This window comes from Syngnathus floridae, chromosome 7, assembly GCF_059516105.1.
Source record: "Syngnathus floridae isolate MCC-2025c chromosome 7, RoL_Sflo_1.0, whole genome shotgun sequence".
Classification (NCBI taxonomy): Eukaryota; Metazoa; Chordata; class Actinopteri; order Syngnathiformes; family Syngnathidae; genus Syngnathus; species Syngnathus floridae.
This window is the reverse complement of record NC_142419.1, coordinates 8,803,488-8,828,255: the sequence shown is the minus strand read 5'-3', so window position 1 is coordinate 8,828,255 and position 24,768 is coordinate 8,803,488. Positions and strand designations below refer to the sequence as shown.

Sequence of the window (24,768 nt, the reverse complement as noted above, 5' to 3'; positions counted from 1 at the left end):
GGGTTCGGTGAATACGCATATGAAACTGGTGGGGTTCGGTACCTCCGATAAGGTTAAGAACCACTGCTCTTAACAGTACAGGTTGCATAGAAAATAGATGAATGGATGTTTCTGTTGTATGACTAATTATTTCAATATAAATGCTTGGTCCGTCTGTTCGTTTCAAAATCCAAACAATTTTAGCGTCTTTTTCGTCAACAACGTGGTCACGTGACTCACGTGATATCACACCCATTTACAGCCGTTAGTGATATTTCACCTCACTCTTTGTTTTGACTTAATGACACCATAAAGGCTCTCAAGTCGGGTTCGGGGGTTGGAAGCAATCAATTTTGAAGTACGGTAGCTTTGGTGTTGGGTAAAGTAGGAAGTAATTTTCATTTGTAATTTGTACTGCAAGGAGGTGATGAGTGTGAACCTGCCGAACTTGGCCCCGAAGACAAGAGAGGAAGGTAACGCTGCAAAGTGCAATGGAAAAGCATCTACAATATATTCTCTGCCTGCAGCCTCAGGGCCGACCAAGTACCATGCACGCAAATCCTTCGAGGACAAGCTGGTTCCATATAGGAGTGGAGGTATTGTATATGCTGACACGCCGGTTAGGAATTTCACCATTCAATATCAATACTCGCCATATAAAAAAAACCGTTAATTTTAGATTACAGGCAGAAGTTACCTACAATCAACGTGAACCCAAAGACTTACGAATTGTCAGCAAACCCCAACATTAAAAATCTCAAGCGACAAAATGGTGACCTGCAGCTACAGTTAGTAGTATTCAAAACACAGTCCAAAATGATGAGGAATGTTCTACATCGTCACTCGGTGGCACTGCAGGAATACCAAAGATTGGAAGGCAATATATCTAAGGTGGGTGTCATTCATTTATCATTATATCCACCCATTCCCTCACATTTTAGCTGAATTATTTTTGTAAGTGTAGAAATAGGTTAATGCTGTAAACCACAGGTGTCAAACTCAAGGCCCGGGGGCCAGATACGGCCCGCCACATCATTTTATGTGTCCCGCGAAGACAAATTGTGCATCAAATTCATGTGTCATTACTAGAATTGCAAATTGTCTTTACTTTTAATAATATCTTTTTTTTATTAATATTTGACCAGTTTTTACTCATCTGATTTAAAAACAAGTTATTTGTCAGTTTGTTTTGTAGCTTTTACTGTATATAATATGAGGTGCTCATGCATTTATTTGGGTTGACAGTCATAATGGCCCTCCGAAAGAAGCTATGACTACAATGCGGCCCGTGAAAAAAATGAGTTCGACACCCCTGATTTAGAGGGAGCAGCAGTTAATATATATGAGTTTAAGTGACACATTCCATTCCGACAGAAGACACATTGGAAACAATATGAAACCTGTAGATGACTCACCTTATGTCTGACACTTGGTATGATTTCTCACAAAAATGCAAATTTCATCAGAATATCTCACATCCCCTTCATAGATACAAGAGCAGCACATCAATGAGGTCAATGCCATACGGAAGCTGCTCTGGAAGACTCGCTCCAGCTGTGACACTCTGGCAAAAAAGCTGCTGGACGCTGAGAATGAGTTGTTCGACTCAAAAAAGAAAATCCTGCAACTGGAATCGCAGATCTTTCATAATCCTACCATGCTGGAAAAGGAAGAACTCAGCCGCAGATTGGATGAGGCTACCATAGATCTGAAGGACAAAAACAAACGGATATGGGTATGTTTAGGAGCAACATGGCTCAGGAGGTAGAGAACCTGACTGTACATCAGCACTATAGAATGTGTGTGATGGGTAGAATAGCTTTCAATCACTTAACCATAAACTTGTAGGATATGAATATTGTCAGTCATCCAGAATCAGATTGTTATTGAATGACGAAACGCAGTCGGTAACTTAAAACTCTCCCTATGAAAAGTGATGAGCTCAGCTGCTGTTTTTAAGGAGACCATGTCATCAAGTTTATTCCACATAGCGAATAGTTATGTGATGATGTCACTGGGTTTGTAAACTATTCAATACTAGCAGTCATTAAGTGTCTTAAAAGTCACCTAAAGGTGAAATAACATAATTGTAGTTGCTGGAGGATAGTTTACAGTACCCAAGCTTTCCTGTCATGGAAACAGAAATGTACTGTATATCAGTGGTGGCACATCGAAACAAGTAAAGCCTGCTCTGCTGGCCAAAACAGGAAAGGAAGCACTGACTTGCCTGATTTTATACCCAACTGTCTTGCTCCATTTCTTTTTTGCTGCTTCCAGAAAAACATTGTTGGCAACAGGCTCACTCATCATGTTAAGCAATGTTTGAAGGACAATTTTGGTTATTTATTCCTGTTTAATAATTTGTTATAGGAGCTAGAGAAGAATAACAAGCTGCTTCAAAGCACACTCCATCGACACATAGCAGCAGAGCAAAAAAAGCTGTCCAAGACCACCGATGTGTTCTACTGTCTGCAAGCACGAGTCTATGCGTTAACTAGAGAAATTCAAGTAAGTTAAAGCAGGTTGTGTGTTTCACATTATAGATACCACAATAACAGCATTTATTGGGATGTATACTTTCATATAGATCATGCTGCAAAAACTAATCCTAAGGTTTTTGAAATAGAATATTTGTATCATTTTATTCAAACAGGAACGAAAAAATGAACTGGAACACCACAATCTACCTGGTCTGCGATTTGAACATTTGGAAAGCAAAAAAGGTATGTTTGGTTAACACACTTTGCTGATGTTATTAGGTGTGAGGCTCATTTTTGATTTGCAGAAACACTGAACAAAATTGTCCAGACTGAAGAAGTAGCATCTCCATTGACTGCGGATGAGAGTTTGGTCAAGGCAGACGTTCCTAAACCTGACGATGAGCTGCAAAAATGGCTGAGATCACCCAGCGGAGTATGCGATTCAAAGAACATTTGAAAACTATTATATATGTTGTGTTACAGTCATTTTGTGCAGAGAATACCTTAAGGAAAAAAGAATGCTGATTCTTGTTGACTGTTTTCCAGGATAATGCACCAGGAATGTCTTTGGCAGTTAAATACCTTAAGACAAGGAGGAGGCTTAAAGAAGAACGTCAGAAATTTACTGGTAAGCCACAAATGCTGCCATTATTGCACTGTGCTCAATACACCTGAGATTTTTTTGTTAATTTTGGATTTACTATTTGCATTTTACCTTCACAAAAACTATTTCAGACTTGAAGGAAATCCCTGATCACCAAATGGCAGGAGACTGTAGTGAACAAAAGGATGTAACAGATGCCTCAAGGGTGGCCATAGAAGAAGAGGAGGAGGAGGAGGATTGGATAGGCACACAAAATAGTCTAGGCTCTAGCATCTTTGCTGACGCTATGGACCAACTGTCACCCAGACAAATACCCAAACGCACCCATTTCTGTCTTAAGTATGTGTTTACACCAGCAACTACAAATCTGCACTTGGGGAAACCAGCCTACAGCGGATTGGACCAGAAGTCACTCGAGAGTCGGACACATGGAAAAGCACCAACAAAGAAAGCAGACCACAATGCAGAAGAGGATGACTACTAGACTCTTGCTGATTTTTTTTTTTCTTCAAATCATGTTGACAGTCCCCTGGTGGTACACATTCTATTTTTTGACCAATGTTGCCAGCTCCTCAGTAAGAAAAGTAAGTCGCTATTGTCGCTCTTTATTTTACTTGTGGTTATTATTTTAGAAGTGATTGTCAACCTAATTTGTGGTTTTTATTTTTATGCGTTTGGATTTTTTTTAAAATCCAAACAATTTTGACACTCGTAAGAGCAGACTGACATGTCATGAACTTCATTCATATGGTGGCATGTCAACTCAACGTGTTAGTTCTGTGGGACATCACACATTTTTTTCAATAAATGTTTTTGTATAAAATGCCTCAAAATTAAAATAAAACTAAAAACCCTCATCATTTATTACAACTTGCAAAATGTCTTCTTGACACTTCAGCTCAATTAGCATTCAAAGTGATTTAATGAATGGACTTTATATTTGCAGGCAAATTTATGCAAGTCTTGTTTTGCGTGTTGGGGAATTTGGCAAACCGCTCTGTGCCATGCTGGGCATTCCGACAGACAGGCATTTTACTTTTACACAACCTCGGTGCGTCTAACCATTCGGCGCATGGCTGAAAGTACACTAAACTTTACGCTCGCTGGAACTAGGTCTAAATTTTCACACACATGGTGTAATACTCAATCTAACCATGCTGTTTGCTTCCCTGTGCACAAATACAGTATGCATGTGCATGTTTTTTTTTTTTAATGACACAAAGACACAATGACCAAGATGGCAAAGAGTGAAATTGTGATAACCGTAGAACCCAAAATGAAACAATCATTGCAATAAGAAAGTGTCTGGTCCCAACCTTAAATATCAACAACAGATCCATTACCTGGCATGCGCAAAATAATTTGATCAATCTGATAATGTGCTAACATACAATGAAAATACTTAATCTGTCTAACCCAATACCTGAAGAAATCCCTTAAAAGCAAGCAATATAATAATAATTCAAACTTTACACAAGAAGGCTTGAGCCAGGATTCACATATGGAACTTCCTTACAAGTGAACAAAAGTTACCATGCAGGTAATGAAAAATACACTACTAAAAATGGGGATATTCAGCTTTAGTATGAAACTTCAGTGAATTGGTTTGATTTGAATCTAATATGCAGGTGAACTTCAACTGAGTCTTAAACATTTGAATATACATGTCCAACAGTAGCAGTATTTTCTGTTCTACCTGCTGTTCTCCGTCTGAGAAAAATATGCATGATGAATGCGACCATTTGCAATTGACCTACATTTGCAATTACCATGTTAGAGAACAAGTTTTGCAAATTTGCAGGAAAACGTTGAACAGCTGGACATGTGCATTCAAAAGTGTAGGAAATTAAATTCACCAGTAAAGGTCATCATTTTACTCAAAAGCGTAACATGTTGACTGTAGTGTCGAGAAATAAATGAACGCAAACACGTCTCATCATAATTTAACAGGTAGCCCATGCCGTATAATTGAGGATAGAGGGCGTTGTCGCCGCGCCCATGCGCCAATTGTTGACATCATACTACTTGTATGATGTCGCCTGCGTCGTCCACCTGTAATAAAAATAGGCGTCGTCCTTATCTATGCTCTGATATGAGGTTACAACCGATTGCGTCATTAAAAGCGACACTGAAGTTGAATTTGGAGCTTCACAGCCATGTAACGTTAGCCGTGCATTTTCATTGGCGTCTGGCTGCAACTCTTGCGTCTGCGTTGTATTTTTTGCAATGCGTCTTTAAAGGGGAGGGAAAAGCTGCAAGGGAGCGATGAGTGTGAACCCGCGGGACTTTGCACCGAAGCCGGGCGGCGAGGGGGATGCTGCAAGGTGCATGAGAGACCCAGCCCAAACATGCGCTCTGCCCAGACTTCTCACCGGCCAACGCTCTTTGCAAACTAAGTCATATGGATACAAAGGCCAAGAGGACAAACTGAATCCTTACAGGCGAAGTGAAGGTATTCAATAAAACACGGCGCACTTCTTTATAATTTGATTACGTCATTAACTCATATGACGCGTTTAGCCGCGAAGCTGAAGTTGCCACCAATCAGAGACCCCGCAAAGTTGAGAGAGCTGTCTACAAACAACATTAAGGAGCTTAAGAACCAGAATTATGTGCTTCAACAGCAACTGAAAGAGTCCAAGAATGAGAACAAACTGTTGAAGAATGTTCTGCATCGCCACACGGTGGCACTGCAGCAATACCAAGATTTAGAAGGTAGCATTGCTCAGGTGGGTGGCGTTTTCTACATCTATCGAGCTGGTACTGCTCAAACAGGATGCTCGATCAGGTCAAAATACCATGCAAAGTACTCACACGCTGTAGAAATAAGAGTAAATACACGGGTGTCAAAGATACTGTGGTAAAGCTGATGTATGTAAATTCAACCCACTTTAAAGTAAACATTTTGACAGATACATTTGGATACATTAGTCATTTGGAAAACTTGGCACATTGGAAAAAAATAATTTGTAGTGTGATTATTATGAGGAGAAAAACAAGAGTAGGTGAGACATGGCTTTGCTTGTAGTAAGACTAATTAAATAAAGTTTGGAATACCAGAAGCTTGTAGTTTTTAGGCATACACCTCTTGTAGCCAACTGTCTTGTCTTGAAATGTGCCCCGTAATTGACTGGCGACCACTCTCGGTTGTTTTTCAGCATGGTTTCAAATATGCAGATGTGTGTGCAAAAATTGTCTATATTCCCAGACATCTCCTTGGATTTTCTAGATACAAGAACAGCACAAAAACGAAGTGAAAGCTTTGCGCAAGTTGCTGGCTGAGACTCGCTCGAGTCGTGATAAGCTTGTAAGGAAGCTGCAAACCACAGAGAGGGAGTTGATGGACTGCAAAGACAGAATTAGTCACCTCCAGTGGAGGGTCAACCAGAATCCCAATTTACTGGAGAAGGAGGAACTCATACGCAGGCTCACTGAGTTCACCATACAGCTGGAGGAGAAAGACAGGAGGATACAGGTATGTCATATACTTGAAAATAAATTCTGAAAACAACTGTGTATAGATTTAGAAGTATGAATAACAGAATTGTGCCGATGTTGTTAAACTGTTTCATTCTTTTTTTTTTTTTTTGGGCCATTTTGAATGTGACTAATATGGCATCAAGTAATGCAGTTGGGCCTGAAGTCTGATTTGCTCTTTCGCGACCATAAAAGAATCAGAATATGTGTTTGTTCATCTTCAAAATTGTCTGAATGTTTTCATGTACTAATGGTAATAGATGCGAGCATTAGTAGATATCATGGTCAGTGCCTATTGTAACAATCTTAGGTATGACTTATTTATTTGATTTCTTATTTCATTCTGCATTGCAGTTATTGGAGAAGAGTAACGTGTTGCTTCAAGGATCACTCAATCGGCAAGTAGCGACAGAATACAAAAAGATATCCAAGAACAATGAGATGCCTCTCGGACTACAAAGCTCAGTTTCTGAATTTTCCAAGAAACCTCAAGTAATTTGAAAGAAGTGTGGTACTGTACGGTTTCATTATTAAAAACAACGATGGGGTGTCATATAATTTATATTTTTGTCATATAATTCTTTATTCAAGATGGACAGAAAAAGAGACTCTGAGACAAATAATATGAATACTCTTCGATCACGAAAACATGGAAGAAAAGGTACATTTCCATAAAGACCAAGCTTGACTGTTTTTGACACCATTAGTTGGCTGTGCTGTTTGATACAAACTTGTGATTTGCAGTCAAACAAAACAAGGTGGTCCAACCGGAGGAATATGCCTCATCAACAAGTGACGCTGACAGTCGGGTCAAGTCAGACCTTTCGGAGACTGATGAGAAGTTTCCAAGGTGGCAGAGCACCAACAGCTTAGTAAGTCATTTAAATGATTACAGTGTTTGATTTTTGGCTCATTTATATAATGTTTTTTGTGGATGCAGGTATCAAAAACAATAATTGTATAGTTGTATCAAGAAATTAATGAGAGTGCTTTATGTTTTCCAGGATTATATCCCACGCAATCCACGTACAACTCAACAAAGGAGAGGGAATAGCCGCAGGCCTTCTAATAAAAATACAGGTGAGCTACTTAATATTTTTTTTAATTGGTTGAAACCTTTACCAGGCAGACAAAAAAATTGCACATTATGTATTTAGAATGAGTAATGACATGAATGATAGTGATAATATTGAGCTACACCTACCAGTGCCTTACGAAGCACTCAAGTTTTACTGGAAACAATTAAACGTATTAAAAGCAGAATGACAGTGAAGAAATAGCACATTAGGCTGAAGCAAAGTGAGGAGTCAAATTAATATTGAATCACATTAAAAATGCAGAAGAAAGATTTTTTTTAAATCTATGAATGAGTTGATTATGCAGCATTATCAGGAATTATTAAAAGTATCATTTGAATAATAATGGTGAACTTTAAAAAGGTCACAAAACTAAGTGCATTTACAAAAATCCATTTGTTAGTTTCAGCCAATGAGGATACCCATTACCCCAACGAGGAAAGACAGGACTCATCAGAAGATACAAAGGAGTCAGAGGAGAATGAGGAGGAAGATGATGAGGAAAAGCAGAGGAGAAGGGATGAAGATGATTATGATGATGAGGGGGGAAAGGGGAATAAAGATAGAGGTGGGGGGAGGTATGACGGAAACAACAGCGAAAAGAAGGAGGAAAAGGAGCGGCGGAATGGGCAAAATTACAGATATAATCGAATGGACCAAAATAGGGGGGGCAATGAGGTAACTGGTGGAAAACAGCACAAGTCAGAACAAACTGTGTTAGAGGAGACATTTAAGGAAACAACAGGCGAAGAGGAGGAGGAGGAAGAAGAAGAGGAGGAAGAGGAGGAGGAAGAGGAGAAAAAGGCAGAAGAGGAGGATGAGGTGGTGAAGTGGGATTATGAGGAAGAACAAAAGGACAACTGGGAGGAGGGGAGGTGGGACGATGAGGAAGAAGAGAAGGAAGAGGAGGAGAAGGTTTGTGAGGAGCAGGAGGATAGTGTGGGTGAGGACACAAATGAGAAGAAAAAGGAGGAGGAGAGGGGAGAGGAAGAGGTGAAGCAGGTGGTAGAGGAACAAGGAGAGAATGAGGTAGAAGATACAAAGGATAATGTAGATGTAGAGGAGAAAGTGGAGGAAGATATAGAGGAGAGTAAATTCTTAGAGAGGGAAATGGAAGAGTGGGAAGTGGTAGAGGAGAGGCAAGAGGTAGAGGAGAGTCAAAATGTAGAGGAGAGGCAAGAGGTAGAGGAGATGAAAACAGTGGAGAAGAGAGAAGTGGTGGTGAAGAGGCAGGAGGAAGGGGTAGGAGATAAGCTGCTGGAGGAGAATGATAATGAGGTGCTGGTGATTGTTGAGGTAAAACAGCAAAAGAGGAAGGAGAAAGGAGATCAGAAAGACATTAGGACATACAGAAAATGCACTTTGTCCAGCATTCTTAACGATCCTAAGACACCAACAACACGTGAACCAAAACGATGCTCACGGCCTAAAAATCGACGTAAATACAACTTCACCCCAGTTACTAAGAACCTGCATATGGGCAAGCCAGCCCACAGTGGTGTGCACCAGAGGTATCATAAAGGGCCAAGCGTGCCATTAAAAGAGGAAACCCTTTACTGTCGCAATCGGAAGCGTTCTGTGCAAATGGAAGAAGACATCTACCTGAGCGACGAACAGACGAGCCCACCGGATGCTGCCAGCGATAGCTCGGATTTAGATTCTAAACATAATGAAACCTCAGTGTGGACTTAAAGCTACAGTAGCGGACAATTGAACCCTTATTTTTTTGTTTTTGTCTTTTTTTGTCCTGGCACTCTGTTGAGTTGTGTCAGTGGTAAATATGTAAATATCTTTCTTCAATGACCCAGTTGGCTCCATTGCTTTCCTGGGATGTGTAAAGGCACTTGAGGGCCTTTAATTGTATATAAGTATATTATGACTTCATTCATGAACTTCTTGGTTTGTTTACATGCAACATCCTGGTTTGTTTGAGAGCAGGATAATGCAAAAAACTACCAAATTAATTTCAGTGAAACTATGGAGAGGTATGACATGGACCAAGGAATCAATCATGAAACCACTATGCAATCCGCATTATTACCATCTTTAGCACTGGAGTGGAAGACTCCAGAGGAGTAACACTACCAGTCGGAATTGTTCACTTGATTTTCAACGTGACAAATGCAATCTTTTGAATTAACAGAGCGAGCCTTTCGGCTATTCAAATGCTGCTGTGAAAACGGGTTCATCGTATGCCGTTGGTTATTTTGAAATGTTTTAATTACATGAGTAAATACTTTAAAAACCCTTGCAGCCCATAAATGTAACCAATCAAATTGAAAAACAATAAGTACAGTGATCTCATGTTTATTGTGGTGGATATGTTCAAACCCATCTGTGATATACAGAACGTAATTTTTTTTTTTTAAAGTATTCCTTGGTTCCTGTTCTCACTCCCTTGCTCTCAAGAAATGAGAGATATAAGGTCACTTTGAGGAAACAAAGACTCGCTTGCACAGAGGCCAATCATGCATGCTTCAAGCTGTTTGTCACACCCAGTTGAAGTTCACTGTAAAAGAATTGAATGGTGTATATTTATACACCAAACTTTTGTAATTCTAACAAAAGTCCACTAGATTAAAATGCTAGATAGTTGTTTATTCATTTGATTGGTTACATATGGTTACATAATGCAAAATACTGATGCACCCTGCACTACAGTAAAACAACAGTGTTTGTGTTAAGGTCGATTATTATTTTAAAGGAAATTACTGAAGCTTTTGCACATTTGTTTTATATATATTTTTTAAACCATATTTCCACCCTTTGTCAGTTGAGTGAGACAAATATTTGCTTGAAATTGTATTTTCTTTATTAATGTTTTTCTACATTTTAGATTATATTTATGTGATTGTATTTATGGTTGCACTTTCTGTACCACAAATTATTTTTGCACATTGCTGTTGTACTTTTTTTTAAACAAATAATAAAGCAGAGGAGTTTTACAACAGTCTCATAGTATGCAAATTTTTAAAAATATTTTTAATAAGACTAGATCATGTAACTCCCAGTGTGGTGCGCAAGCTTCCTGCCGTGGTGCACGAACAAATACAATTTGCATCTTTAATAACGCTTCTTACAGCTGCATTTAGGTATTTTTTTTATATCTAACATGTTCAAGATATGTTAATTGCATCATTAGATACTTTTTTTTCTTAAAGTGCAGTGCTGCATGTTACAAAAGCATAAATTATACTAAAAAGTAAACATGTTAATTGAAGACGAAATGAGGGATTAACAAATATGAAGGAGTCCACAATTTTTCACTAGTGCTACTGGGAGGCATGTGTACGGACCACGCACTTCATAACCACAAGATGACTTTTCAAATAAGAACATATTCACGTCTGTTGTTTTATTGAACCAATGCAGGAAGAGTGTCTTCATTATATTTGAATGCTGTAATGCATATGAATGCTCCACTAATCGACTAGAAAGTATTTAAAGCAAACCGAAATGGATGATCAGCAGCTACCTGCAAAAACTAGAGTGACGACGTACAAATACTACTCCCTTACTGCATATAGTATTTATTTGTTCGTAAAATTAACAGCTTTTCTTTCCATCCGCCGGCGGGCATTTGAACTGCACATCCACTGAGGAACTTTGGCCAGCATTAACTCAGTCCACCAACGTTGACGTCACGCCTGTCGTCCAGCTGTATGTCTGTCGGTGTCGTCTGCCTCTGTGCTCTGATATGAGCATCGTGGCGTCATCGTTGGCGTCAATGAAAGCGGCACTCAAGTCGCCTTCGGCCTGTCACAGCCTTGACGTATGCTCCGCTCGATGCAATGCCGTTTTCGGGCCGCCTCTTTCGGTTCGATGTGCCCTTTCCCGGTGAGAAAAGGTCTGCGACAAGGCGATGAGGATGAGTCAGAGGGCCTTTTCAGTCAAGACACGGGTTGACACTGCAGGAGGCAAAAGCAACGCGCAATCGGGCTCTCTGCCGAAACTCAACCCACAGGCACGCACCGTGGTCTTTCAAAGCAAAACACAGACGCACAAAGCTGCTCCGGACAAGAAATATAATCCCTATAATTCCTATAAAAAAACTGAAGGTATGTTTCATTTTACACATTATTACAGTGTAGCTTGACAAACGTGTCGTTTCAAACTCAATGGGTCAATTTTCAACATATCTGACCATTTATTTAATACGATTACCAAACAACGACAGAACGCGAGCATTTAATTTTAATCGTCCTTTTGAGATATTTGTCACATAGTATGTTTTGCTGTGTTTAATGCAACCCTGTCGCATCCACTCAAGCGTCTGAAAAGTTAAACAAATATATTACAATGAAGCCCTTCACAATTAAACAAGTCAACATTTTATTTCACAAGATTTTAGCGCAACTACACGTTGTCTCTGTCAGCTGTTCAAATAACAGATTTAGCGATTCTCGTGCATAACAAAGAAAGCTTTGTGTGTTTGGTGACATGAGTAGTTAAGTGATAACTGACTTATACATACACATATGTGCGTGTGTGTGTATTCGAAATATGAATATATTTTTCAGAAATTAAGCTGAAGTTGCCTCCAATTAATAATCCTGTAAAGACCAAGATCCATTCGTCGTACTCAAACAGCATTAACGAGCTGAAAAACCAGAACTATGACCTGAAGCTGCAACTGGTAGAAGTCAAGACAGAGACCAAGCTGTTGAAAAAAGTTCAGCATCGGCACACAGTTGCACTGCAGCAATTCCAAGACTCTGAGGAGGGTGTTTCTGAGGTTAGTGACATTTTCCATCTGAAATGTCTCAGAAGTTAAATCTATCATACCTTAGAAAAAAAAAAAAAAAACTTTGGCTGGAGGTATTTTTATTGAAACTGATCTGTTTACACAAATCCAAAATAAACTGTTCCTCCTAGGTACTAAATCAGAATGACGGTGAGGTCCGAGACTTGCAAAAGTTGCTCTGTGGGACGCGTACCTGTCGTAACAACCTGGCCTGGAAGCTTCAGGTCACAGAGAAGGAACTGACCAATGTTAAAGACAGGATACATCAGCTCCAGCAGAGGGTCATCAAGGAGCAGGCCTTGCCGGCGAAGGACGAGCTGTCTCACAAGTTGACTGAGGTCTCCATAGAGCTTCAGGAGAAAGACAAGCGAATAAATGTATGTTACGAAACAGGACGAGGTAGTACCAGACCAATTAATGGCCTCAAGGTTGCTGATGAATGTTATTGTCTCATGTACTTTTTTAACTTTTAGCTTTCCAGGTGCAGTTCACCTAGCTGGGATATTATATCACTTTCAGTTCAAGGGTATTTTGTACAGGTTACATTTGAATGCCTACTTGTTGCCAGGCAGAATTATTAGGAGGCAACCATGTGTGCCCTTAAGGTCATCCAACAAACTTCCATATGCCTGTCAAGGTCACTACCCTGTTTCTTTGGCGATAAGTGGCTACCAGGTTACCATTGTACCAAGTACATCCTGGAAAGCGACACTAGCAATGCAGTTGAATGACCAATGGTGGCGATCTTGCATATATTTTCTTTCTGGGGCGGCTGTAGCGCAGCATGGAACAACTTGAATTTAATGGTGATTTAATGGGTTTGTTCAAGCCCTGCTACGAATGAGTAAATTGGAAATCTGAATTTATTTGTGATGAAGTCACTAAACTCCTTCGCTAACCACTCAGTGTTTTCCCTGACCTATCTGGCCACGTTGCATGTAAAATAACATAACAGTTTTCTTTCTAGTTATTGCGTTCTATGTATATTTTACAGGATTTGGAAAAGTGTAACAAATTGCTTCGAGGCTCAATCAATCGCCAAGCGGCATCAGAGCATAGGAAAATCACCTCGGCCAGAAAGACATCTTTCTGTCTACAAACACAAGTTTATGAGTTATCCAAGGAAACTCGGGTAAATTTTCTTTTCCGATTCTGGCACATTTCTTTGAATCCCACACAAGTGATGATTAAGCATACATTGTTTATTCAAACAGGACATAAAAAGAGAGTTGGATATACACAATATTTATTCCTTGAGGCTCCAGGACCAACCAAGGAGGAGAGGTACACTAAGGCCAGACTTAGCTGGTATTGTCAGTGATATCAAAAGACTAATTTCTTTCCCTTACAGGCAAAATAAACAAGATGGTCCAGACCGAGGTAGCCGTGTCCACGCCTCGCAGTGACACTGAGAAGTCCAAGTCGGAAATTTCTGAGCTTGAAGACAATCTGCAACCTGTTGTCAGCGCTGAGAAAGTTTGTCCTGATAGTGGACCTCAGGAACCATGCACCGTTGAACCTCCAATGAGTGACTTGGCGAGTACTCCAGGTGAGCTACTAATGTCTCTCAGTGTAACCAAACCTCACTACAAAACAAGCATAACAAGTTGGATAAATCCTTTTGAAACTAAAACGAGATTGTGCTTGATTGAATGTTTAATAGCTCCAGAAGTTCCGAAGACCCCTCAGCCACCCGAGGTGAAGTCAATTACTGAGGATGAAGTGCCAAAAGAGAAAAAATCAGAACCAGTACCAGTCATAGAGCCACCAGTGAAAAAAGAAGAGAAAAAGGTTGTTTGGGTCCCAATGCCCCCTGAACAGAAAGTGTTTACACGCCCTAAACTCATAAGACGTAAATACTTGTTCTCACCAGTGGTTGAGAACTTGCATAGGGGGAAACCAGCCTACCCCGGGCTGACCCTAAATGAATACAGACAATTACTAGGACAGAGGAAAGGGGTCCTTAATTTGAGTCGACCACGTTCTGCACATTCACCAGCTTGGAAATCAGAATCCATAGACAGTAACTCCCCGCGTGTGATCCAGACACCCCGATCTGAGGTAGTCCCTATAGTGCCACAGATAGTTGCTGATTTGGTGTCAAACCTTGATGGCTCACAAACATGATCTCTATTTTTCCTCAACTCTGTTGAGTATTTGACATTATATTGCCCCTCTACAATTTTGTACCAGCTGGTTTTATCAGCAGTTCATTTTTAAGGATCAAGATTTATTTTTTTTTACTCACTTGGAATTAAAATTGAACCCAAGCATAAGAAATGCACGCTACCACCTCCAAATGAGATGAAAATACACCTGCACACAAATCACTTTATAGAGGGGTCAATAAAAGCTAAGATTTAGCTTGACAAACACTATTGGGCATTCTCTGATCTCTTCACCAAAAGTTAAGTATTCCAAGTAGCACCTAAACCTGAGAGGTGATAAAGTGTAGTCTACAATTGGAGCACTGATTGCTATCAAAAATAAGAAAACCCATTGAATTGTGGTAGGACGCAGAAAGAAATATGTAGAGATAACGCCTGCTACCTCAGACATCACGTTAGCTTGTTCAGTATTTGTCTTGCTTGAATTTAGGAAAATGATCCTTGAACGTTTAACGCTAAATTGACAATTTCATGGATGTGGATTGTATATTTTTGTTCCCTTTTACCTTAGCTACCTCAGCTATTTTGAGTCTGACGTAAAGACACATTTATAGGGCTCATTTGGCATACAAGAAAAAAGTCCCGGTTGAAATTAGTGACAGCTGGAGCACTGATTTGACAATTGACCTTATCTACCTCAGCTCTCTTGTGTTGGATATTCAAAATATGTCCAAGAGCACTGAAAGTTTGACTCGTTTGAGAATGGGAAATTGATTGCTAAAATTACCACATTGGAAACGACAAACTCTTCCCAAGTCCTTTGTTAGTCCATAGTCGAACCAAGGACTTGTCGGTGGAGGATTTAAAGATCCAGGTACAAAACCAAAGGAGGACAAGAGCAGAACAGCCGAGGACTTGCTATGGAAATATGGAAAGACTATGTGCTTGGCACTTCCAGGAGCCCTTGAACAAGGAACCAACTGTTTAGGGTACGACTGTTCATGTAGCTCATTCACTGTCTAGTCATGCTCTGTACATTCCTGTATATGTTCTTGTATATATGTATATATGTGTATGTAGGATATTTCAACAAAACAATGACATAATTTATATTAAAGGAATGTTTTTTTTTTTAATCAGGCTGAAAATACGGGAGAAGTAACTGCACTACACATTCAATGGTATGGGTAAAATTTGAGCACACATTGTCTTTTCTGACTGCTGCTTCCAGTTTCCTCTGCACTTCTGAGGAAAAAGCTAGCTTTATTTTCTGAAGTCCTGCATTGTGCAAACTTTCTCTACCCTCCGACTGACTGTCGACCAGTGCAGGGTGAACGTCACAACTGGGATATGGGCTACAGTCCCTAATGAAGCTGATGAGGGCAAGTGATAAATGAATGGGTTGTCGTAAACCTACCTTATATGTCAGTCCTATTGTAGGCTCAATTCAGAATCTGAATCATCTTTACTGGCCAAGTACGACACAAAAAAAACGTTTAGGATGGATACCATGTAAGGATTCGACTGTAAATATGCTAGAAAAGGCAACAACCTCCCCGCAATGCTAATGGTTAGAGATCATAAACATAAAATGAAAATCTTGGCGTACTCCGTGTGCTTACGTGGAATTTTCTCACCCAAAACTCTCATTTCTCGTTTTTAACATGTTTTTCATATTTTTTACCGAATGCTATTGTTTTGATTTGTTTTTATTTTAACTCTTTGTAAAGTGACCTTGAGTGACCTGGAAGGCGCTTCTAAATTAAATGTATTATTATTATTATTATTAAAACATGCTTCAGTTTATTGGAGTTTAATTTGCACATGTGAAGTCGTTGATGTGAGTGAATTGTTTGTCTATTGACCCTTTTGCACCAAAATGTGTATGTAGCTTTACGAACTTTTACATTCCGGTGGCAACGTTTTTGTAGCCCATTGATGATTTCATTCACACATGTGCCAGGGAGAGCTCAGTGGAACATCTACTGGTATATCGTTGGTACTTCGTATACTTTGTTACTTTGACTTGAGGCTGAAATTTGATTGGAAAAAAAATTCTAATATGCATAAACATATACAGCACCAGAAGCAGAAAAGCAAAGAGAAATGCAGAAAAAAAAGAATAGATTGTTGGGATTGGAGTACATCTTAACAATTTCATTAGAGCAAATATTAGAATTTAGGTTGTAAAAGTGGGTCAGTGCTCCTGATGCCGTTTTGGCCAGCAGAGAAATCCCTTGTTTGGGCCTGACTGCACACTGACAAACAGGGTTGCAATGGCGAACACGTACAAAAGTAAAACATTTGATAAATTTAATTTGAGTGAATGACAGGTGCGAAAAAATCAAAGAAAAGGAAAAAATAAAACACACAAAAGATTAAGCGCACCCGTCGTGACTATTTCTGTCCATGTATGCTCAGCAAGGAGCTGGAGGCTAACTTTACTTTCCCCTGGCCGACTGACAGCTAAAGTTGCCAATCAGTGCTGCTCCTCCAGGGCACAAGCCACCAATCGTTCGGTGATGGAGCCCGCTGGCAAAAATAACCTCAGCACTATGTGTGTGGGTGCGTGCAATTTCGTGCGTGTGGCCGTGCGTGTCGCGCTGCTACTTCTAATAATAGAGGAGGGAGGCTACCTTCTCCTTTGAGAGCCTACTTGTTGCTTACGCTAATAAGAAAATAGCAACATTATGGTTATCAAAGTGTTTCTCGCCACCTCATCAGGATCCACGGCGGTAAGTTTAGACCTTTCTAATTGTTTTATTGTTTGTGAACCAAACTTTCTTTGCTGTATTCTTCCCAACACAAATGCAAGTCGCCTTTAAACAATTTGGCATGGATCTATGTTTGGTAACACATTTGCAAGCAAAGCACACAAGGCCCATGTGATCTAATTACGGACAGTGCAGGAGCTAATGTCAACTTTCGTGTCCACTTTTTGGCAATAAACCCCCACCTCTCTTGGACGGCACTGTTGTGTTGTCCGATCTCGACACGGGCCTGTTTGCATGAGTGGGGAGAACCTGCAGTGGGGCTTCCCAACCCGCATTTCCCAATCTTAGAGCCAAAGCACATGCACACAAGAGTTCACATCAGGGGAAAATAATCTAAACAGAAACTGTCATAAAATGTGGCGACATTATGTACCGTCTGCCATCTAGTGGAAGAGTATTTCATTGTTCTGCGGTGCTGGCATTGATAGATGAACACAGATTATCGTGAGAATAAGAAATTGAGAGAATGAAATTGAGGAAAATGTGAAACTGGGTAATTTCTCGCAATGAGCCCTCATACCACACTCACGTGCCACAGCGCAGTGATAGGAAAAAGGTCAAGTTGTTCCTTCAAATTCCAGATCAAGAAGAAGCAACAAGATGTGGTGGGATTCCTGGAAGCACTGAAGGTGGACTACACTCAGCTGGACATTGCCTGCAACGAGGAGAACCGCAAATGGATGAGGCAGAATGTACCAGAGGAGAAGAAACCCTCAAATGGCATCCCATTGCCCCCTCAGATCTTCAATGAAGAGAGCTACTGTGGGGTCAGTGAAGAATCACAACACTAATGGGATGATTATTATTTATACACACATAAAGAGAATAATTGCTGATAATGAATGTGATGTTTTTCTTCAGGACTATGAAACATTCTTTGATGCCAAGGAAGACAACTCTGTTTATGCCTTCCTGGGATTGGCCCCTCCTCCAGGTTCAAAGGTCAAGACTCAATTTTTTCTTGTCAATTCATTTTCTCTTCTTGCTCGCTGTATTTCAGTTCTTCTCTCAACTCTTTGATGGTCCTTAAAATGGTTATTTTGTTTCATGTTTAACTGAACACCACAGCATTAGGTAGGCACTGTATGTTTGTGCATTTTCTGCAATAACAATTGGAAATATTATATTTTTGTATAATAAATAGATGGAAAGTTAGATAGAATGTTTTTAAATCATATTCATCAATCAAAGAATGACAGATGAATCTATTAATAGTTGATGCACAGAGCAGCTCTAAATTGAAAAATGTGCAGCTAATTCATGTGATTGGTCTCAGAATCGGCATCGTCCTATCTCACAGACACAGCATTGTCCGATTTGGTGTCGCAACCTTGATCAAAACATAACTACTTTCCACTCAATGACGCATACAAAAAAGAAAAAAGTCATTGACGTTCTTTCCGCCGACAAATATTGCACTCAGATGGTAATCTTTTAATGAGCAGTCAATATTTGTGAACTGAACCTGACTGCTCCTCCCAAACTTTGCAAACATTTGGGTTGTCGCTTTTCTGTTTACTTGAATCCTTTCCTCAACGCAGGAAGCACTTCAGGCTGACAAGGAAGAACACATTTTGGAGAATGGTACTCACATTGACGACACCAATGAAGAGGGAACCCAAGATGACTCAATAGTAAAGTTTTATTGACACACCCTGCTTTTTTGCTTCCTGTCCAACCATACATGTCCTGTCAGCTTGATCGCACTCTCACGTTCCTTCAGGTGCACCTGTCCAGTCTTTACATTAACTCGTCTTTCTGTGTTACTCAGTGGCTGAGACGTTTGAATTCACAACCACTACTAAATACACCATCACTGTGCTCACAATGATGCAGAGTTGCGTTTCCACCACCGTTCACCCACATCAACATGTTGGGAACGGCATGTGATGTTTTCATTTTGGGTGTGAGTGACGTTTAATGATGAAAAAGAATGTACTGTAATGCACAAAGGTTTTGTCAAGGTGATAAAAGTAACCCAACCACCTGGAACAGAATTTTATTTCAGCTGATCATCCTACTCGTGTGATTTGCATCTACTTGTTTTTCTATTCTCTTTTACTGTGCACTCATGTCTCTTTAAATTTCCAGAATTCTTGTTGACGTGTGTGCCACTCACTTTGCATGTACGATCTATCTAATTTATTTACCCTCATCAGCAGTTGTTGTTTTCACCTAAAAAAAGGAAGTTCCAGAGGTAGATCGTAACGGGGACGCACATGGAGACGAGGAGGAGACGCAGGAAGGAGAAGGAGAAGGTCGCGAGGAGGAAGATATAGCAGAGCCTGAGGAAAATGAAGTCACGGAAGGAGGAGAAGCTGAAGAACCCGAAGATACAGTAACTTATGAGCTCTAACATTATTTTCCTTTTTAGCCAAACATTCCTAAAGTGCTTTGTTTTCACTTTCAGCAGCCCAAAATTCCACGTCCTTTTTTTTCTTAGGCTTTGTCTTCTTTCCTGGTTCCGGTTGACTACATCTCCCCATCAATTCCCTTTAGTTAGATTTTTTTAATTATATTTTTATTAATCCACACACATTTTTACTCTTATACAGGATGCATCTCTTTTGTTTTCCCTTCTATATGTCTTAATGTATAACTGTTGATGACAATTTTAATATAAAAAAAAAAAAATCATTTTGTGTCCTTGTCAAGCCGTGTCATCAAGTGGTCACTAACATTCAATCAATATTTACCACTAAATCCATGTTGTCTTTCTGTTACAGGGTCATGCAGAGGAAGATGAAGAACAGGTATGTTTTTGTTTCTGAAATCGTTTTCTAGTCCTCTCTTTGCCAATTGCCAATCTTGGTCACATTTTGTAGGGCATTTGTTGCTAGGTAGAATCAATGTGGTGCAACAATTGTGTCCCCATGCCCATTCAAAACTAATCATACCTCGCTTATGTGATGTTTTCTTGGCAATACAATGGCTATAAGTCAATAAACACATTTCTTTCCAGCTCTTTTATCTTTCTTAAATTTATTGACTTAACCTGTTTCTGCCTCTTCATGCACACTTCATGTCCATCTCTCGATTTGCTAATCCCAGGAGGAAGAAGATTTGCGGTCAGAGGTAATTGTACATTGGCCATTTTCTGCAGTTGTCCTCTCAACTTGCGTGTGTTTGACGCCACAGAGTTCTTGACGACCTATGAGGATTTTTTTCTTTCACCATTCCATCTTTTTATGATGCTACCTAACTGTTTTTTTCACATTTTTTCACTCTTTTTTTTCCCCCTCTTCTCTAACATATCTTCTTCATTTCAGTCCCATTAGTACCTTTTGACACCCTCAATTATCCTGCCATTTTTTCATGTCGACAACTTATTGATCGTACGTGCCGGTGCTGCTCTTTTGCTCCCTAAAGCCTGCTAACCTGCAGTCTGTTATTATTCCTTATAGGAGGAGGAGGAGCTACGGCAGCTTGAGGTAGAAACATGACTTTCATATCTTATTTTGGATTACCTTTCACTTCCCATCATTTCTCCCTTTTCTAGTTTGCCAGATATTCCTTTCATATTTATCCACCATGTCCCATCCTACTAAAACATTAATTGGAGAAATGGACACAAAAGTGTGTTGATCAAGTAACGTTTTCATCATAGTCTACAAAATGAGTTTGCGCATACTTATAGTCAGAGATGTCGACTTTATTTTTTCATTTTATAATTTCATGTACTTGCATTATATAGTAGTTTATTAATATTGTATTTATGACACATAAAATGACAAATTCATACTAGTTTAAAACATTCATCTTTACAGAATTTGCGATTCAGGGATTTACAGTATTTGAATGAGTAATAATTAATGAAATGATCAGTCCAACACCTTTTCACACAGCAAGGCCAAAATCACTTTGTAACTGCTTCTTGAAAAAGCAATAACTTTATGATGTGTTCAATTTCACAAATCATGGGCGAACTAGTGATAAGATCGCCCCTGAACATTGTGTGGGGGGGAAAAAAAAGGTGATGTGCTTCCCTGAGACATTCCAATGTTCTGGCCGGTCTTTTGCCACACACTTTCCTGCTTTGCTTGGCTGCTTTCCCCTTTACCCTGTCTTCTTCTCCACCTTTATCACTGTCAATCCTTTTTTGATTGCAGGTTGAAGAAGAAAAAAGCGATAGTTTATTCAATCGGCTGTAGTATTTTTTTCAAGATACTTTTCATGTCCTTCAGTCTTCCTTCTGTTGGATGCTGCATGGCCTGGATTCATAAATTTGTGAGAGCCGACAAGCATCATAACTGCAACAATATATTTTGTATCTTTTGTTTAGGTTTATGGTGATGTACCATTTTTAAAATTGACCCATTCAACATGCACCTTTTTTATTATTATTATTATTATTATTATTATTTTATTATTATTTTAACTCTGCTTGATTTTATTTTGCATAGGAAGAAGAAGAGCCTGACGTAGAAGAGGTACCTCTACTGAATATATTTGTTTGCAGTTACTGTGTTCAATGCGTATTCAGAAGATTTTTTTTTCTTGGACTTCTTTCTTCCCTAAGGCTCCAATTTATACGTGTCTGTGTCTTGTTTGAAGGTTTAACGTCATTGCACGTCTTTTTACCACCAGGACAATTTTGTTTTTCCGTCTTGATGTAGGTGGGAGCGTTTGTTGTTAACGGCTGGCGCTCATGAGCTAGGACATGTTTACTGGCTGGTTGTGTTACCACAAAGATAGCACATGTGGACCAGACAAGCGGAAATATGTCTCACCCGCTTTTTGTTAAACCCAAAATAAATATATTAAATGGAGCACCTCTTGGTTTTGAACCAATATGTATTTTACATTCCCCAGTGAAGACCAAAGGCCGCCTCCTTCACTGGAATCCTGACTTAATTTAAAAAAATAAATACTGGCAACTACTGCACGTATTGTTTATTCCTTAGACATTTAGTAATGCAACACCACTGTTAGATCTGTAAATGAGTAAGGGTTGTCATTTCTTACCTCAACTTTTTTAATGTTGAATGTCTACTAATATGCATCCTTTTTACCAACCCGCTGCCATTACTTTATATTCATTTTTCTGTTCTTCCCTCCCCTTTGTTTGTATCCAACAGGGAGAAGAAGAAGAAACACAGGTCGGTGCTGATGTCTAGTAGCATTCATCCACTAACCACTTTGTTATCAATATATTTAATATGTGCTTCTCCCAACAGGAAGAAGAGGCTGAATAGTTGAGGGAAGGAAACAACTTACTGATGCCCTCCCATTTGAGGTAAATCTGTCCCGCACTCTACCACTTGGTGACAGCAGAGTTTTATCAACAAGCATGAGCTACACATACATATTTATTCCATGATGGAGCTGTATCAAAAAATCTGCCATTGCAAAGATAAGGCCAGAGAGCATGCAAATGTGACTATTATGGAGAGCAATCTGATTGGATGCATAGTAAGGGCTTTGATGTGTTACCATGGCATCATTGCTGCATCATTTATTCTCTGCCCATGAACTCTTAGTTAATCTTATTATCGTGGAACAAGTTCAAGATGATCAAAACCTGATAGTTTCTGAAATGAACAAACAAGCCACACTGTTTGCTCCTTGACTGAGATCAAATCCACCGATCAATGGAGATGCAATTAAAGCTCGATAAAAATCTGCAGCGTCTCAACATTCACACAAGATAATGAAACCTGTATTTGATTCACAATCAGTTACTCCTATAATTAATTAGACATTGACCGAATGGTCAAACTGTGATCATCATACCAAGAATGCATACCATGTTGAAAAGTGTTTAAAAAAAAGTGTTAATATTGTATTTTAATGTAAAACTACTACATTTTGTATTCAAGGCTGGTGATGCTGCTGTACCACTCAAAGTCTTTCTTTACACATCCCATTACATGTACCCAGCTCTGTTGGTATTTTTGCTGGGGAAAATGTTTGAAATCATTTGACTGCTGAATAGGCGGCCCGCTGGCGCACTAGGTAGCACGTCCGCCTCACAGTTAGGAGGGTGCGGGTTCGATTCCACCTCCGACCCTCCCTGTGTGGAGTTTGCATGTTCTCCCCGTGTCCGCGTGGGTTTTCTCCGGGCGCTCCGGTTTCCTCTCACATCCCAAAAAACATGCTTGGTAGGCCGATTGAGCACTCTAAATTGCCCTTAGGTGTGAGTGCGAGTGCGGATGGTTGTTCGTCTCTGTGTGCCCTGCGATTGGCTGGTGACCAGTTCAGGGTGTCCCCCGCCTACTGCCCGATGACGGCTGGGATAGGCTCCAGCACGCCCGTGACCCCCGTGGGGACAAAGCGGTACAGAAAATGGATGGATGACTGCTGAATATTCAGGTTTACATTTTAATTGAGGCACATCACTATTTGTCTCTTCGTTGGTCAGTTTGGTTCATGGGAACAAACTGAAGCTCACGTACTAGCAGCGTCATAGAGCACAAACATGCCTTTAGGATTATCTATCGTCACAGTGAAAGCACAAACGTCTCAATTTTGGCTCCTGTGAGGCAGTGATGGTAACAATCCTACATAATCCTACTCTGCAGAGCCTCACTTTTAATTAGTCTTGGCATGTCAGGCTTTTTGTGACACAGTCAAGGAAACATGCAGGTTCTGGAAGAGCGAGCATTGCAGAAATTGCAACCCCTCCCGAGCCCTGCGAGCCCCTGTCAGAGTGCGTTAGCGAAAGCTGCCAAGTGAGATTTGGATACGCCCGCGGAGGAGTGGCTGGATTGGGTGGCACACTGGCAGAGTGGTGGCGGCTACCTCCACCATCGCATCCACTTGAAAAATCAGTGACCTTGTTTTTATTTTGCTCTGTTTGTCCAGCCTGAAGGAGCATCCTGTGACATCTGTCCCTGACCCCTGACCATTGACCACTTCGACTCCTTTAGGCAGCGTCTCAACTCTTCCCCCAAGGCAGCGCTGCACCCGCCTTGGAAAAAAAACAGAAAACACAAAACACTGGTCATGTGCTTGAAGTTGTCAAGTGAAAAGTCATCATCGCCTTTTCTTTTGACCGCAATAATGGATTGAATTTTTATATTTCACATTTCGACACTTACTGTAGGCCTAACAAATATGTGCAGTGTAGCATAGTGCTGCAAATTATGTCTTTAATGCTACTTTGACAAACATATTTCATATGTTTACATGTAAAGACAAAACAATCACACTGGTATACATTTTCTTGTTACCTCAACTTCTGTTTAGGGGTTTAGACTTTCTCCCGCCCCTTATTTTATTTTTCAGCTTTATCAACACAACACAACCACAGCTACATGGATACTACACACTAAGATTTCTAATGAGGAAGCCATGAGCACATGCTGAAAGACTACAAGCTAGTCCGCCACTTCAATGACCACTGTTGTCGGAAACAATGCACTTTGTTAAAAACAAATATGTGACTAAGACATGAATGCGATGCAACTGCAATAAAGTGGTTTTAAAAAACATTATGATTAGGTGGCTATATTTGGTAAGTTTTTGCCTATTTATAGATCAATGGAACACTATTCAAAGCCTGGCAAGTGTGATGGGACCACACT

General features: G+C 40.0%; 4 protein-coding genes and 1 long non-coding RNA gene across 11 annotated transcripts; 4 read left to right on the top strand and 1 right to left on the bottom strand.

Moving 5' to 3' along the window:
* Window positions 1–222: 222 nt before the first annotated feature.
* On the top strand, window positions 223–3,942 carry LOC148395054 (uncharacterized). Its single transcript, XM_088381914.1, has 8 exons — window positions 223–575; window positions 659–870; window positions 1,469–1,714; window positions 2,350–2,487; window positions 2,633–2,702; window positions 2,765–2,892; window positions 3,006–3,087; window positions 3,195–3,942. The coding sequence occupies exons 1-8, from the start codon at window positions 407–409 to the stop codon at window positions 3,545–3,547; spliced, it is 1,398 nt and encodes a 465-aa protein (XP_088238040.1). The 5' UTR covers window positions 223–406; the 3' UTR covers window positions 3,548–3,942.
* A 1,186-nt stretch (window positions 3,943–5,128) lies between these two features.
* On the top strand, window positions 5,129–10,558 carry LOC148395053 (uncharacterized). Its single transcript, XM_088381505.1, has 8 exons — window positions 5,129–5,515; window positions 5,584–5,792; window positions 6,293–6,538; window positions 6,895–7,032; window positions 7,132–7,201; window positions 7,285–7,412; window positions 7,545–7,620; window positions 8,020–10,558. Exons 1-8 carry the CDS (start codon window positions 5,329–5,331, stop codon window positions 9,306–9,308), a joined length of 2,343 nt encoding a protein of 780 aa, XP_088237631.1. The 5' UTR covers window positions 5,129–5,328; the 3' UTR covers window positions 9,309–10,558.
* An 802-nt stretch (window positions 10,559–11,360) lies between these two features.
* On the top strand, window positions 11,361–15,604 carry LOC148395052 (uncharacterized). Its single transcript, XM_088381506.1, has 7 exons — window positions 11,361–11,674; window positions 12,137–12,351; window positions 12,492–12,737; window positions 13,355–13,492; window positions 13,575–13,644; window positions 13,712–13,909; window positions 14,024–15,604. Exons 1-7 carry the CDS (start codon window positions 11,479–11,481, stop codon window positions 14,485–14,487), a joined length of 1,527 nt encoding a protein of 508 aa, XP_088237632.1. The 5' UTR covers window positions 11,361–11,478; the 3' UTR covers window positions 14,488–15,604.
* Window positions 15,605–16,995: 1,391 nt separating this feature from the next.
* sh3bgr (SH3 domain binding glutamate-rich protein) lies at window positions 16,996–24,675 on the top strand. 7 transcript variants are annotated; one of them, XM_088381552.1, is made up of 12 exons: window positions 17,019–17,203; window positions 17,824–18,009; window positions 18,104–18,184; window positions 18,784–18,876; window positions 19,428–19,580; window positions 19,969–19,995; window positions 20,294–20,317; window positions 20,647–20,673; window positions 21,646–21,672; window positions 22,321–22,341; window positions 22,420–22,478; window positions 24,047–24,675. In XM_088381552.1, the coding sequence occupies exons 1-11, from the start codon at window positions 17,159–17,161 to the stop codon at window positions 22,435–22,437; spliced, it is 702 nt and encodes a 233-aa protein (XP_088237678.1). In that variant the 5' UTR covers window positions 17,019–17,158; the 3' UTR covers window positions 22,438–22,478; window positions 24,047–24,675. The 7 variants fall into 7 exon arrangements, with proteins under 7 accessions (XP_088237684.1, XP_088237682.1, XP_088237679.1 ...); XM_088381558.1 differs by lacking the exon at window positions 19,428–19,580 and having other exon boundaries at window positions 16,996–17,203; XM_088381553.1 differs by lacking the exon at window positions 20,294–20,317 and having other exon boundaries at window positions 17,005–17,203.
* Window positions 17,471–18,096, bottom strand: LOC148395051 (uncharacterized). Its single transcript, XR_015859558.1, has 3 exons — window positions 17,772–18,096; window positions 17,616–17,657; window positions 17,471–17,525 (listed from the first exon to the last, which is right to left on the bottom strand). It is a non-coding gene; the product is annotated as an uncharacterized LOC148395051 (long non-coding RNA).
* Window positions 24,676–24,768: the final 93 nt, after the last annotated feature.

Bases quoted from the DNA above. Each gene is read 5' to 3' on its own strand.
- LOC148395054 (XM_088381914.1), top strand. From the start codon at position 407: ATGAGTGTGAACCTGCCGAACTTGGCCCCGAAGACAAGAGAGGAAGGT. The intron at 576-658 runs GTATTGTATATG...CGTTAATTTTAG, and splicing joins GGTTCCATATAGGAGTGGAG to ATTACAGGCAGAAGTTACCT. The intron at 871-1,468 runs GTGGGTGTCATT...TCCCCTTCATAG, and splicing joins TGGAAGGCAATATATCTAAG to ATACAAGAGCAGCACATCAA.
- LOC148395053 (XM_088381505.1), top strand. From the start codon at position 5,329: ATGAGTGTGAACCCGCGGGACTTTGCACCGAAGCCGGGCGGCGAGGGG. The intron at 6,539-6,894 runs GTATGTCATATA...TCTGCATTGCAG, and splicing joins AGAAAGACAGGAGGATACAG to TTATTGGAGAAGAGTAACGT. The intron at 7,621-8,019 runs GTGAGCTACTTA...TCCATTTGTTAG, and splicing joins GCCTTCTAATAAAAATACAG to TTTCAGCCAATGAGGATACC.
- LOC148395052 (XM_088381506.1), top strand. From the start codon at position 11,479: ATGAGGATGAGTCAGAGGGCCTTTTCAGTCAAGACACGGGTTGACACT. The intron at 12,738-13,354 runs GTATGTTACGAA...TATATTTTACAG, and splicing joins AGAAAGACAAGCGAATAAAT to GATTTGGAAAAGTGTAACAA. The intron at 13,645-13,711 runs GTACACTAAGGC...TTTCCCTTACAG, and splicing joins GGACCAACCAAGGAGGAGAG to GCAAAATAAACAAGATGGTC.
- sh3bgr (XM_088381552.1), top strand. From the start codon at position 17,159: ATGGTTATCAAAGTGTTTCTCGCCACCTCATCAGGATCCACGGCG. The intron at 18,185-18,783 runs GTCAAGACTCAA...TCCTCAACGCAG, and splicing joins CCCCTCCTCCAGGTTCAAAG to GAAGCACTTCAGGCTGACAA. The intron at 18,877-19,427 runs GTAAAGTTTTAT...ACCTAAAAAAAG, and splicing joins GAACCCAAGATGACTCAATA to GAAGTTCCAGAGGTAGATCG.